The sequence below is a fragment of the Schistocerca serialis genome, chromosome 6 (assembly GCF_023864345.2).
Source record: "Schistocerca serialis cubense isolate TAMUIC-IGC-003099 chromosome 6, iqSchSeri2.2, whole genome shotgun sequence".
In the NCBI taxonomy this organism is placed as follows: Eukaryota; Metazoa; Arthropoda; class Insecta; order Orthoptera; family Acrididae; genus Schistocerca; species Schistocerca serialis.
This window is the reverse complement of record NC_064643.1, coordinates 315,601,708-315,617,664: the sequence shown is the minus strand read 5'-3', so window position 1 is coordinate 315,617,664 and position 15,957 is coordinate 315,601,708. Positions and strand designations below refer to the sequence as shown.

The window sequence follows — 15,957 nt, the reverse complement described above, 5'->3', positions numbered from 1 at the left end:
TGAGTGACGTTAATAGCTGTCTCAGTATCCATGCAGGTTGGATCACCCTCCCACCTTCATACTTTTTCTTATTTTGGTCCATACTATCTTCTCCCAAAATATGGAAAGTGAAGAGACTGCAGCAGCGGAGATTTGTTTCACACTGTTGAAGATGAAGAAGATGGTGATTTTCATTGCCTTACAAGGTATGGTTTAAAAATACCCACACCAGAGTGGAAAATGTGTTGAAAAAATTAGTCTGAACACATGCAGGAGTGTATAAATTTGTTCTTTGATCAACTGTTGCATATGATTTACATGTAATAATTAATGTTTCCTCTGACTCAGATGGATAGACAATAAAACAGGCAGTTTCCTTAAAATAATGAATTTACTAAAGAATCACAGTTAATGGGAGAAACAGAATGGTCAAAGAGAATTTGCAGGAAATATAGTCAGAATATACTTACAAAGCAAACACTGGAGATAAAATTATTATATACTTCCTTATACTACTCTGAATCCTGTTTTCCACTTTTTGAGCCCCTGCCTAACAATGTGTTGGTACAACTTTGCAACACAGTACAGCAGTGATTCTGTGTGGCATGAATTCAACAAGTTTTTGCAAGGTTTCCATAGATATGGGGCACCAAGTGCCTATGTACATGTCAAAAAGTTCCCCTAAATTATGGGTCAGTGGTTTCAAGGCACAAAGCAGGCACACAATAGTGTCCCAGATGTATTCTATGGGATCCATACTAGCCAATTTGGTGGCCCCAAAATCAATGTGAGTTCACTATCATGCTCCTCAAACCACTATAACATGATTATGGCCATGTGAAATGGAGAGTTAACCTGCTTCAAGGTGACATTGCCATCAATGAAGATGAGGAAGATGCTGGTGGTTCTCAATAATTCATAACTATCAAAGTGTCTTCAGTTATTACCACTAATCCCATAAAGGTGCAGCTGAATTTGTGCTGTAGCATAATACCATGCTCACTGGCCAATCTGTGTACAGTGCATGTTTCAAGCAGCCGTTCATCAGGATGACAACTTATCTGGACACAATTATCAATCCTGTATAAGAAGAACTGTGATTCATTTAACCAGATGATGCATATCAATTGATTCCATCCGCAGAGCAACTGTAATTTATGATGATGCTGGGTCAATATAGGAACATATGGGGGGTCATTTGCTGCAAAGATCTATGTTCAACAATCTGTGCTGAACAATATGTTCTGAAACAGTTGTGCCTGTATCAGTACTGTACTCAGTTGTCATATTTACCACAGAGTGCCTCATATCCTGCTTTACACAGTGGCCAAGCCTGAGATCTCCATATTCTGGGATGAAGCACGCACATCCAACATCATGTTGCCTACTTGTGATTCCACCATCCTTCAATCACTTCCCATAGATATTCACAATGGTAGTGTGTGAACATCTGACCATTATCACCATTTCCGAGATACACGTTGCCAGGTTCTGGGTCATAACAATCAGCCTTTGGACAAAGTCCATTATGTAAGTCAATTTCCCCATTTGCAATCCATGTCATTGCTAGGATGATTCCCCATCCATCTCTGCTTTGCTTATGTACCTTACTTATTGTGTCAAGTTTCCATAGTGCCACCAGGCAGCATTCAATTTCATAGTAGACAGTGGTTGTTATGTTTGGGTTCATCATTGCAAAAGCATGAATTTGAAAAAGAAACAAGGAAATGGTTACAGAACATGTTAGATTTAAGTGCAGTGGAACCTCACTGATTCTGTCTAATCAAGATGTGTCAAAATCTGAATTACTGATAGTCCAAATTACTCTAAAGCTGTTAGAAATACAACATGTGGTCTATGTATTGGTTAATTAAAATCTAGATGAACAATGATATTTTATGAAATAATGTACAGTACTTTTAATTTAAAAGAAAGAAATGTAATGGTATCACAATAATGAACAACAGCATTAAAGAAATTAATGTTATAATACATATTCAAATGTTACATTAAACTAGTTTGATATAAGGGACAGTCATATAAAAACAAAACAGATGGAAAAAAATAAGTAAATTGTTTAATATTTCAAAAGTAATCACCATAACCGTTAACACACAATCACACTGTGAGACAAGATGGTTGATGCCCTCATGGATATATGTTTGTGGTTGCCCATAGAACCATGGTCGTATCCAGGTGTGCACCTCTTCATTTGAAGGAAATCAGTGGCCATGAACATCTTTCATTAGGGCTCCAAAAATATTGAAATTGCATGGAGAGAGATCGGGACTGAATGGAGGATATGTAAGGGCAGCTCATAAGTTTCCAAGGTTGTTTCGACCATGCTGCAGAAGTTTCACTCAGAAGCCCTTAAACATCTTCCATACAGTCCTCATGCAATTTCCATAATTTTGGAAACTTGAAAAAAGACATTTATGGCCATCAGTTTGGTTTAGATGAAGAGGTGCTTACCTGGGTACAGTTATGATTCTGTAGGCAACTGCAAAAATGTTTTCATGGAGACATTGACCATCTTGTCTCACAGTGCAATAAATGTATCAACAGTTATAGTGATTACTTTTGAAATACGAGGACTTTTCGGAAAGTTATGAATGATAGGACATGAAATGGAAACCACAATCAAAATCAAAACAGTTTTATTTGCATTGCAGGCAGCCACCAGTGCTTTCTGCCAATTCTCTATGCTGGCCTACAGCTTGATGTCTGTGCCAAAATGTTTTCTTCATGTGAGCAGAGATGAAATTCAGAAGGAGACAATTACAGGCTGTATTGTGGTTAATCAAACATTTCCAATTGTAAACGATGGAGGAGCATCTTCATTGCCCCTACAGAATGCAACTGAGAATTGTCTTGAAGAAGAAAACACACGACTGTATGTAATGTTGGCTGCATAGCTTCAGGTGAAATTTCTCACCAGGCCCTTACACTTGGCAGGAGACACTATTGTTCTAGGTATCTTTATGTGCTCCCTGTGTGCTCAGAACTAAAAATAACAATGTAATGTGATCAATGGGCACACTAGAGACACTGCCCCACACACATGTGCAAAACTTCATCGGATTTTCACTGTAGTTTCCATTTTGTGACTGATCATTCCCTACTTTCTGAATAACCCTCATAATAAACAATGTACTTATTTTCTTCCCATGTGTCTCATTTTCATTTGACTATACCCCTCATATATACACTACTGCACATATATATTACTGTATGCATTCAAGAGTGAAAAAGGGAGCTCTATAATCTTAAGAGCTATGAGGTCTTTGGAAGGTGAAACGGAAAAACAAAACAGTGACACTGCTGAATGTTCCAATAACTGTGTTACATGACATGTCCCAGTAAAAGGAAATATTGCACAAACAGAAATGGAATTAGCAGCGAAAGGAACCAGGAATCAATGTAATACAGCTATGCCAGTAACTAAAGTTCGTATGTTGGCTGACAAAAATGGCGGAAACTGCGCAAGCCTGTTAAGTGAATTATCAGTTGTTTAATGAAGTTACTAGATACATTCATAGCAAAATCAAACACCTAGGAAAAGAAGACACTCTAATAGTCTCTGCTGGATCAAATGACCCACAGAAACTGGAAGAAGACCTATAATTTCAGAAATGCTGTAGAAGAGTTAATCAGGAATACATTGCACACAAGGGTGATACTGTCTACAGCTCCTTACCAGCAAGACAGTGTACAGACAAATTATAACATATATCATCTGAACAAGCACATTGTAAAAGCATGTGAACAATACAGTCATGCCACAGTACTTTATGTAAACAGATTCCTAAGAAGAAAAGATTTCACATGATTAGGATTGCATATAAACAAAACAGAAAGAAAGAAACTATGCAGAGAATTAAAGTATGCAATAACAACCAAAACACAGATTGTAGTCATGGGAAACAACATAGCAGTAACCATTATGCCAGTGGTAGAAAAATCTTCTATAGAATCAAAAAACCAGGGAAATGGAAAAACTGGACCATCACACTCCAAAAATAAGATAGACCACACTGAATCAACACAAATGGAAACAGGTGCAGCATTAACAGCAGTGTTGGAACAAGCAACATCATCATCATCATCATCCCAGTCAACAGCAGAACTATAACCACCATTGGCAATAGCAGAAGAGACACATTCACCAATGGGAACAGTATCCCCAGAATCATTATTGTCAGAAACACAGGCAACAAGAAAAGAATCAACACCAATAACAGAAAATGCAACATCAACAGTGGCAGAAGTAATAGGAGCCACTAGCCCCTTATCAAGACAAGAACTTCACTACCATGCCATCTGAAGCAGCAGTCAACATTGGAAAACTCATCAAATGGTTGTATACTGAGGAAGAGGAAAGGTGCAGTTCCATCCCATCTCATTGATTTTTTTGCTGAAGGGCTACAGGAAAACCACAGTAAGACAAGTACAACTATAATGCTCTTACATATTAATGTGCAGTCTCTTAAGAACAAACTTAATGAACTTCAGTATTGGCTGGAAAACTTAAATTCCACTGTGATTTCAATAAATGTACACTGGCTTAGCAATGAGGAACTAAAATTAAGAGTACTATTTGGATATGAATTGGCAACCAGCTACTATGGAACAAATGTTAAACATGGTGGTGTATCTGTATATGTTAAAAATAGTGTGAACCTAATGTATGAAGTTATAGGTGTAAGTGGACTGTGCATAGAAGCAAAATTTGAAGCTGCTGTTGTAATGTTGCCAGAACAGGAAATTATAATAGCTTCAGTATACTGCCTCCCAAAACACAATGAAGACCTGTTTGTGGAGCTTATGGAGAAACTGATACTCTTACTACTCAAATACAAAGATTACAGAATACTAATATTTGGTGATATCAATATAGACACTAAGTTTAAGAATAAAAAAGTTGATCACTTGCTAAATTCATTAAGATCCCTTAGCTTCAATTGCGTAAATGACAAACCCACAAGACAGGAAGCATGTCTAGATAACATAATTTGTAATTTTCATCTAAACAAAACCAAATTCAACACAATGAAGCTAGGTATTTCAGATCACGAGGGACTATGGCTCAGACAAACTCTTAACAGTAAAGCAACTGAAACTTCCACAGACTGTAGAACAGTTATAAGAGAAATTAAGGAATCAAAGCTAAACAAGTTGATAAGTAAATGGATTTAATAAAATGGGATATAATAATAACCACTGCAGGTGCAAATGTATCTACCAACAAATTTCTAGAACAGTTAACTGAAAATTTTGAAGCATGTTGTCCTAAATGCTGCAAGAAAATATCAAAGCAAAATCGTTACACCAAACCACAAAATCTAAAAAGCTGGTATACACCTCATCTAAGTAGAATAAGAATCATAATGCTACTTTACCATGATGGGTCCAAGCAAGCACAATAATGCTGACAAAGAAATGTATATGAAAGTGAAAAAGATTTACAGGTCTGAAATCAAGGCAGTTGAGTGCAAAGCAAATGATACATATATACTGAACTCAGTGAATAAGTGCAAAGCTGCATGGGAAATTATTAAAACAGAAACTAACTGTAATGATAAAGTGTACCAGACTCCAATTCCACCTGATATTCTAAAGGCACATTTTGTCAGTCCTCAGTCAGATAACAGCATAATGGAGAATGTGAGTAAGGCAGAGGTACTGCTGCTAGAAATGAATAGTAAGCAGACAGACAGCTTTCACTGGACTTGTGTAACTGAGAAGATGGTCTATGCATCAATAGCTAAGCTCAGTAATTCTAGAGAAGAGGATTACTATGGTCTCTCAAATTATGTTATTAAATATACCAGAAATCAAATTGTAATGCCACTGACTAAAATAATCAACAAAATTTTAAATGAAGGTAATTATCCAGAATGTTTAAAAATGTCTGTAGTTAAACCAGTACATAAGAAAGGAGATATAGGCATCTCCAGATAACTATTTACCAATAGAACTTACATCCGTAATGTATATATGTATATAAAAAAAGTTAGACTACTGCATGCATAAACAGATGAGTCAACATTTTGGACATAATGATATACTCACCTCCTCACAGTATGGTTTCAGATGCGGCCTTTCTACAGTCAAAGCAGTTGAGAGTATGGCAATAAAAATATACCAGTACAATTGTTTTGAAAATAAAGATATTATCTGGACTTAAGGAAAGCTTTTGATATGGTCTCCCACAACATTTTCATAAAAAAGCTCTACCACTAGTATGCCTAATGCAGAATAGAAAACAGTTAATTAAGGTAAATAATCAAATGTCAAATGTCTCCCAGTTGTAAAGGGTGTACTTCAATTATCTGTTCTTGAATATTTCCTTTTCGTTATTTATATCAATGATGAACCTGCAGTTGTATCATGTGATGCAGTGCTATGTGCTGATGACAAAACACTCGTCACGTGTGATACCAATCTTAAAAATGTGCAACACGGCATGGCCTTGGCAATGGAGAGGGGCACTACTTGGTTTGAGGCAAATGTACTGCAGAAGAATGACAATAAAACTGAAGCTATTGTATTCAGTCTGAATGCTCCCAGTCATGATAACACAACAGTAAAATTATTAGGATTTCATGTAGATCTAAAGCTTGGCTGGGATATCCACACAGGGAAGATGTGTGGCAAATTGGCACGTGTCATATATCTGCTGTATAAGCTTAGGAGCAGTGTCAGTAAAGAACTTCTGTTGTTTGCATATTTTGTATTCTTCCATTCGCACCTGAGTTATGGAATACTATAATGGGGCAATTCTGTAGGCTCAAAATTAGTGTTTAAATGGCAAAAGAAAGCCATAAGGTGCATAGCAGGACTTAGCCCATATGAATCATGTCAAGATTATTTTAAGAAACTAGATATAATGACAGTACCTGGCCTGTATGTTTACAACTGCCTTGTCTTCATTGAAGAGAAACTGAGTAAATTTGACTTAAGGAGAACAGTTCATGACTATCACATAAGAAGTGGACATACACTCCTGGAAATGGAAAAAAGAACACATTGACACCGGTGTGTCAGACCCACCATACTTGCTCCGGACACTGCGAGAGGGCTGTACAAGCAATGATCACGCGCACAGCACAGCGGACACACCAGGAACCGCGGTGTTGGCTGTCGAATGGCGCTAGGTGCGCAGCATTTGTGCACCGCCGCCGTCAGTGTCAGCCAGTTTGCCGTGGCATACGGAGGTCCATCGCAGTCTTTAACACTGGTAGCATGCCGCGACAGCGTGGACGTGAACCGTATGTGCAGTTGACGGACTTTGAGCGAGGGCGTATAGTGGGCATGCGGGAGGCCGGGTGGACGTACCGCCGAATTGCTCAACACGTGGGGCGTGAGGTCTCCACAGTACATCGATGTTGTCGCCAGTGGTCGGCGGAAGGTGCACGTGCCCGTCGACCTGGGACCGGACCGCAGCGACGCACGGATGCACGCCAAGACCGTAGGATCCTACGCAGTGCCGTAGGGGACCGCACCGCCACTTCCCAGCAAATTAGGGACACTGTTGCTCCTGGGGTATCGGCGAGGACCATTCGCAACCGTCTCCATGAAGCTGGGCTACGGTCCCGCACACCGTTAGGCCGTCTTCCGCTCACGCCCCAACATCGTGCATCCCGCCTCCAGTGGTGTCGCGACAGGCATGAATGGAGGGACGAATGGAGACGTGTCGTCTTCAGCGATGAGAGTCGCTTCTGCCTTGGTGCCAATGATGGTCGTATGCGTGTTTGGCGCCGTGCAGGTGAGCGCCACAATCAGGACTGCATACGATCGAGGCACACAGGGCCAACACCCGGCATCATGGTGTGGGGAGCGATCTCCTACACTGGCCGTACACCACTGGTGATTGTCGAGGGGACACTGAATAGTGCACGGTACATCCAAACCATCATCGATCCCATCATTCTACCATTCCTAGACCGGCAAGGGAACTTGCTGTTCCAACAGGACAATGCACGTCCGCATGTATCCCGTGCCACCCAACGTGCTCTAGAAGGTGTAAGTCAACTACCCTGGCCAGCAAGATCTCCGGATCTGTCCCCCATTGAGCATGTTTGGGACTGGATGAAGTGTCGTCTCAAGCGGTCTGCACGTCCAGCACGAACGCTGGTCCAACTGAGGTGCCAGGTGGAAATGGCATCGCAAGCCGTTCCACAGGACTACATCCAGCATCTCTATGATCGTCTCCATGGGAGAATAGCAGCCTGCATTGCTGCGAAAGGTGGATATACACTGTACTAGTGCCGACATTGTGCATGCTCTGTTGCCTGTGTCTATGTGCCTGTGGTTCTGTCAGTGTGATCATGTGATGTATCTGACCCCAGGAATGTGTCAATAAAGTTTCCCCTTCCTGGGACAATGAATTCATGGTGTTCTTATTTCAATTTCCAGGAGTGTATAATTAATATAACATATGCTAGGCTTGCTAAGACACATAGCAGTTACAAATATTTTGGTCCTGTCTACTTCAACCTTTCAAGGTGGATGAAAAGTAAAGTAATTTACTCTGCTCGAGATTTCCATGAATATGTGAGATATGACCCACTTTCCTTATAAGAATGAACTATAAATTAACTGCAAACTATACATATGCCACACTGTGCGAGTATTTTTTTACTGTTTCATGTATTTATTGTTAATTATCTGTTTGATTATTTATGTGTCATTCACTGAATTATGTAGTTCATTTATATTGTAATTGATCTGTTAGGAAACTTCTTGTTGTTCCTGATATTTGCACAAATATGTGTTGTATATATTGGATTATTATACTGTAGTTAATAAAATTTGTCATGTTGAAGTTTATATTATTATTATTGTTATTATTATTGTGTTAACACTGATGACACCAATTGCAAGTAAATATGCTCAATGGTGGAATAAAACATTTGTATTTGTATTTGATGACAATCACAATCCACATATTGTTTGCTTGACATAAGGAAATGAAAAGATGTCTCTAGGTGATAAATCTGGTGAATACAGGCTATGAGGCATTAATTCAATGTTTTTCTCCACCAGATATTCAATGAAAACTGTCTACCAGGCTGAGTCTTGAACTTGGGACCTTTGCCTTTCATGGGCAAGTGCACTGCTGACTGAGCTACCCAAGCTCTTGCCCGCAAAAGACAAAGGTACTGAGTTGGAGTCTCAGTCTGGCACACAGTTTCCATCTGTCAGGAAGTTTCATATCAGTGCATACTTTGCTGCAGAGTGAAAATTTTAATCTGGGAACATTTCCCGGGTTGTGGCTAAGCTTTGTCTTTGCAATATTCTTTCTTCCAGGAGTGAAGTTGGGGAGGTAGGAGACAAGGTACTGGTGGAAGTAAAGCTGCAAGGAGAGGTTGTGTGTCATGCTTGGGTAGCTCAGTTGGTAGAGTACTTGCCCATAAAAGATGAAGGTCCTGAGTTTGATCATTGGTCCAGCACACAGTTTTAGTCTTGCAGGAAATTTCATATCAGCACACACTCCACTGCATAGTGAAAATTTTATTGCAGATTCAGTTGTTTGTGATGTGCTGTGTGACAGTTGGCATTTTCATGACAAGGAATGACATATTATTTTTTGTTGTTTTTCTGTGTGTCATTGACGAATTGTGAAAAACAAACTGTTGTGAACAATTCATTATTATCTGCACTTTGATCCTATAAATCAATGGTTACATCACATCCATTATAACCAAAGAAACAAGAAATCATCTTCCTGGGAAAGCTTGGCAAGTGAAACACTTTTATCGATTTTGGTTCTTCTTGATAAACCAAAACAGTTGAGTACTGCCCCATTACCAACTCATATGAATATATCCAAATTTTTCTCTTATTAGAACCTCATATACAAACTTTTCATTTCCTCAGTCAAATTTTTAAAGCATGTCCTTGCACCAGTTTACATGCACTCATTTTTGAGATTCTGTTTAAGTGCTTGGAATCCATTGGAAACAGATCTTTTTCACAGCTAAATATTCATGAAAAATTAAATGTCCTGCAGTCTTTGATACACATAAGAATGCCTCTGTCTTACAGTGAGTCACATGCCAATCTTCTTAAATCATATTGTTTATAGCCTCAGTGTTGTTTGGAATGAGGACTAATTGTGCTCAAACCCCATGTAATTCATGGCTGATATGATAAATTCTTTGAATTATTGTAAACAATCATTTATGGAGGTGATTGATTACTAAAATTTGAATGAAATTATTCAAAGCATTGTTGCTGATTTAGGCCTTTACAAATGTTAAAAATGTTATCCGTCTGAAAGCTTGGCATGAAATTCCAGTTTCCCCAAAATTGTTTCTTTGAATGCTGGTTGTCACCATACTACCCATTCAGTTTTTGTTCTGCCATTGCTCCACAACAGGAAATATTAAATGACAAATTTTAAAGTAATATTAATCTCACATCTCAATAGCACCGTCTACTTTTTATTTGTAAAAAGTTAAGAGGCAACCCTCATATTTACTTTTAAAGAGTTATATTCTGTTTTAAACCTTATTAAGTCAATAACATAAAATTCAATTTTATTTTCAGGATCAGAACTCCACAAAAACAATATAATAATTGCAGTGAATTGGACAGGTGTATATTTTATTGATGATCAAGAAGAAGTAATACTCGAGCTGTCCTACCCTGAAGTCAGCAGTGTGACATCCCACAAGTAAGTTACAGAATGTAATTCATTTTAAGCAGACTGTTTCTCATAACAGTAGCTATAATATCAAGTAATACTTCTCACTGGTAGGTATGAAGAGTAATTGTGTTAAGGTATGGCAAGATGAAATTGTGTAATGTTTTATAATATTGTTGTTGTGGTCTTCAGTCCTGAGACTGGTTTGATGCAGCTCTCCATGCTACTCTATCCTGTGCAAGCTTCTTCATCTCCCAGTACATACTGCAACCTACATCCTTCTGAATCTGCTTAGTGTATTCATCTCTTGGTCTCCCTCTATGATTTTTACCCTCCATGCTGCCCTCCAATACTAAATTGGTGATCTCTTGATGCCTCAGAACATGTCCTACCAACCGATCCCTTCTTCTGGTCAAGTTGTGCCACAAACTTCTCTTCTCCCCAATCCTATTCAGTACTTCCTTATTAGTTATGTGATCTACCCATCTAATCTTCAGCATTCTTCTGTAGCACCACATTTCAAAAGCTTCTATTCTCTTCTTGTCCAAACTATTTATCGTCGATGTTTCACTTCCATTCATGGCTACACTCCATACAAATACTTTCAGAAATGACTTCCTGACACTTAAATCTATACTAGATGTTAACAAATTTCTCTTCTTCAGAAACACTTTCCTTGCCGTTGCCAGTCTACATTTTATATCCTCTCTACTTCGACCATCATCAGTTATTTTGCTCCCCAAATAGCAAAACTCGTTTACTACTTTAAGTGTCTCATTTCCTAATCTAATTCCCTCAGCATCACCTGACTTAATTTGACTACATTCCATTATCCTCATTTTGCTTTCATTGATGTTCATCTTATATCCTCCTTTCAAGACGCTATCCATTCCGTTCATCTGCTCTTCCAAGTCCTTTGCTGTCTGTGACAGAATTACAATGTCATCGCCGAACCTCAAAGTTTTTATTTCTTCTCGGTGGATTTTAATACCTACTCTGAATTTTACTTTTGTTTCCTTTACTGCTTGCTCAATATACAGATTGAATAACATCGGGAAGAAGCTATAACCCTGTCTTACTCCCTTCCCAACAACTGCTTCCCTTTCATGCCCCTCGACTCTTATAACTGCCATCTGGTTTCTGTACAAATTGTAAATAGCCTTTCGCTCCCTGTATTATACCCCTCCCACCTTCAGAATTTGAAAGAGAGTATTCTAGTCAACATTGTCAAAAGCTTTCTCTAAGTCTACAAATGCTAGAAACGTAGGTTTGCCTTTCCTTAATCTTTCTTCTAAGATAAGTCGTAAGGTCAGTATTGCCTCACGTGTTCCAGTGTTTCTACGGAATCCAAACTGATCTTCCCCGAGGTTGGCTTCTACTAGTTTTTCCATTCGTCTGTAAAGAATTCGTGTTAGTATTTTGCAGCTGTGACTTATTAAGCTGATAGTTCGGTAATTTTCACATCTGTCAACACCTGCTTTCTTTGGGATTGGAAGTATTATATTCTTCTTGAAGTCTGAGGGTATTTCGCCTGTTTCATACATCTTGCTCACCAGATGGTAGAGTTTTGTCAGGACTGGCTCTCCCACGGCCGTCAGTAGTTCCAATGGAATATTGTCTACTCCGGGGGCCTTGTTTCGACTCAGGTCTGTCAGTGCTCTGTCAAACTCTTCACGCAGTATCGTATCTCCCATTTCATCTTCATCTACATCCTCTTCCATTTCCATAATATTGTCCTCAAGTACATCGCCCTTGTATAGACCCTCTATATACTCCTTCCACCTTTCTGCTTTCCCTTCTTTGCTTAGAACTGGGTTTCCATCTGAGCTTTTGATATTCATACAAGTCGTTCTCTTATCTCCAAAGGTCTCTTTAATTTTCCTGTAGGCAGTATCTATCTTACCCCTAGTGAGATAGGCCTCTACATCCTTACATTTGTCCTCTAGCCATCCCTGCTTAGCCATTTTGCACTTCCTGTCGATTTCATTTTTGAGACGTTTGTATTCCTTTTTGCCTGCTTCATTTACTACATTTTTATATTTTCTCCTTTCATCAATTAAAACCAATATTTCTTCTGTTACCCAAGGATTTCTACTAGCCCTCATCTTTTTATAATAATTTATAATATTGTGAAACAAATTATAACCCCATCCCTGGTGTTGAAAATATGTCACCTACAAACTCACTCTGTTGGTACAAAGATTTGTTTCGTGTGTGCTGGGCAACAAAGAATTAGGCTCACCAAATTAGTAGTAAAGAACTAGAAGCAGCACAGTTAAAAGATGCAGAAGAAAATTTTATTCAAGAGAATGGTAGAAGAACTGCCCATGATATAGTTCTCACAGATCCTTCACTTCATTTATTTTGTTTTTGCTTTTTTCTGTAGTTTCTCCTTTCTGTTAATCAGTGATTTTGGTAAAAGGGATCAAACTGCAGGAAATGATCCCTGACAGGATAACGAAAAATAAAGGTCACATGGAAGCAGAAGGTACACTCACTTGAAGGAGCAGGTAAAAGTTCTTTGGTGGTGACTCAGCACCAAGCAGGTGGCCCACTAGCATGAGGTAAGCCAGACTGCCCTAACTGTGTGGAACATTCTCCACATCAACTGCCGCTACCCATATCACTTGCAGTGCATGCAGACATTATTACCAACAGACTTGCCTTTGCTGCAACGGTTTTCACTTGTTCATCACACAGACCACCATGGTGCTGGGATTTCTGTCATGTCTCCTGTTCATGTTTAGGAGGAACAGTATTATCAATCTCATCAATCTCCACAACCACCACCTGGGGGTTGCAGAGAATCCCAATGGTGTAGTGGCTGTGAACCTTCAGCACCTGTTCAGCCTCAGTGAGTTGGCGGGAATTATTGGTGATCGCCTCATGGGACCAAACATCCTTGCACACCTCCTCACAGGCAAGTGATATCTGCACTTTCTGTGGGTGACCCTGCCTCCCCTGCTGGAAGATGTGCCTTTCGTTGTAGGAGGTATAATGTGACTACCACATGACAATACTCCAGCTCTGTGCCCTCTTACATGCAGAGTTAAAACATTAGTACAGTCAGAATATTTCCAGTTGTCTGTTGCATTTTCCTGTGTGGTTTCACTGTCAAAGATCTTCTTTCTCCATCTTGAAGGGGGTGTACCGTCTTTCGAACACATTTCTGACCGTATGTCCATATGTTATTTTTTGTACCTTGTCCTCTCAGGATAATTTCCTCCAGTTTGTCCCCATTTAGCAAAATCACTGTGTATAAGTAAAAAACTAGAATGACACAGCTAATAAAATTTTATAATAAGGACAGGATTATGTTAAAAAGAAAATTGCAAAATTTTAGTCTGCTTGTCACATTAATTAAATTTTAATTTTCAAGATGAAATTCATTTATAAAATAAAGCTGTACTCCAAATATGAATGAATGGTATTTAGTTTCCTTATAATTTAGTTTATTTTGAAGGAATTTGCCGACAGTGAACAAATTATTGTGGCACACTTTATAGTAAATGGTCTGTGTTGTGTACGACTTTGTACACAACAGTAACGAGGGAGGGGTTACAGTGTGGTTTCGGCAACTGTCGTTGTACAAAAGCCCTGCTACCATTGCTTCCATCCTCCATACAATCGGTAAAAGACTGAATTGTTAGTTTTATGAAAAGGATAGTGAAAATGTTGAGTCGCAGATAGGCACAACAAAAAGACTGTCAGAAAATAAGCTTTTGGCCAACAAGGCCTTTGTCAAAAATAGGTGACACACACACACACACACACACACACACACACACACACACACACACACACACACACACTCTCTCTCTCTCTCTCTCTCTCTCTCTCTCTCTCTCACAGACTCATGCAAATGCAACTCACACACACATGACCACAGTTTCTGGCATCTGAAGCCATGCAACAAACACACACACAGCCTCACGCAAATGCAACTCACACACATGACCATAGCCTCTGGCAACTGAAGCCATGCAACAAGAAGAGCAACAGAGCTTGATCCCAAATGTGGGAGGCAAGATGTTTGTCCATCTGTTGCTTAAATGTTTATACAAAGCACTCAGCTTCACTCTTCGATTGCAGATGGAATGATGCACTCACAATATCACTGATGCCGGAGGTGGTGCAGAACTGTTTAAACTTGGCAGCAGCAAAATGAGATTCATTGTCAGTCCCAGTAACTTCTGGAAATCCCTTGAGGCAAAAGATCAACAATGAGGCCTGGATTGTAGAATGAGGTGTAGAAGAGTGCGTAGGAACCATGAAGGGAAATTTGCTGAAAGCATCAATGAAAATGAGCCAACATGTATTCCAGTAAGGACCCACAAAATCCCAGTGCAAACATTGCCAAAGTGCTTGAGGTTTGGGCCATTCAAAGAATGGCTAAAGCAGAGTTGACAGATGTGCAGCACAGTCGTGGCCCTGAAAAATCAGTTGTTCAATTTGCACATCCAGTCCACGCCAAGTGCAATGATGTTGCGCCAGCCACTTGGTATGAAAGACATCTTAGTGACCTTGGTGAAGCAAACAAAGCATGCCAGACTGGAGAACCAGGGGAACTACAACACTTGACTGATTGTTATTGGTGTGAAGCTAAAAGACACCTTGCTGAGCTGCAAGGGCATGCCAATGGCAAAAAAATATGGATGAACCACAGAGCTACAAATCTGTCTGGTTGAATGCAGTCAGATGTAATGCAACAGAATCTGCAAATTAGGATCTGCTGCTGTGGCCTGGTCAATTTTATGGTGATTAAGCAGGAAGCTACACAAAGCATCAATGTAGTAATAAGTAGCAGAGAACTTATCAAACGTTGACTCTGGGCCAACAGAGAGGCAAGAAAGAGCATCTGCATTAGCATGCTTAGAAGTGGATCAATATACCATGTCATATTTGTGTTTTGGCGAAAGAAGAGCCCACTGTTGCAGCTTTTGCGCTGTGCAAGTTGGGACTTACTGAGAAGGGATAAACAAAGATTGTAGAGGTTTATGGTCAGTGACCAAGTAAAATTTTCTGCCATAAAGATACTGGTGAAAAGCTTACTTGTTTGACAGTCTTTTTGTTGTTCCTATCTGCAACTCAGCATCTCCACTATATGGTGAGTAGTAATCTAGCCTTCGATAATATTTTCATTATTCCTTCCTGGATTTTCCATTATTTAGGATTAAACTGTGATTTTTTGTGTGCAATGTTTACCTTGGTAAAATAGAAACAATTATTCTTTACATGTGTACGAAGTGTGCTGCATGCCTGCTTGTGTTATAAAAAAATGGTGCTCCAGCTCAAGGTTGATGACACAATGTGAGAAAAGACACAAA

General features: G+C 39.3%; 1 protein-coding gene across 1 annotated transcript in view; it reads left to right on the top strand.

Moving 5' to 3' along the window:
• Nucleotides 1-15,957, top strand: part of LOC126484845 (myosin-VIIa-like) — a 406,864-nt gene that overhangs the window by 272,094 nt on the left and 118,813 nt on the right. The window contains exon 26 of the mRNA XM_050108441.1: nt 10,534-10,660. Coding sequence (XP_049964398.1) covers nt 10,534-10,660 — 127 coding nt within the window. The remainder of the gene's footprint in view (nt 1-10,533; nt 10,661-15,957) is intronic.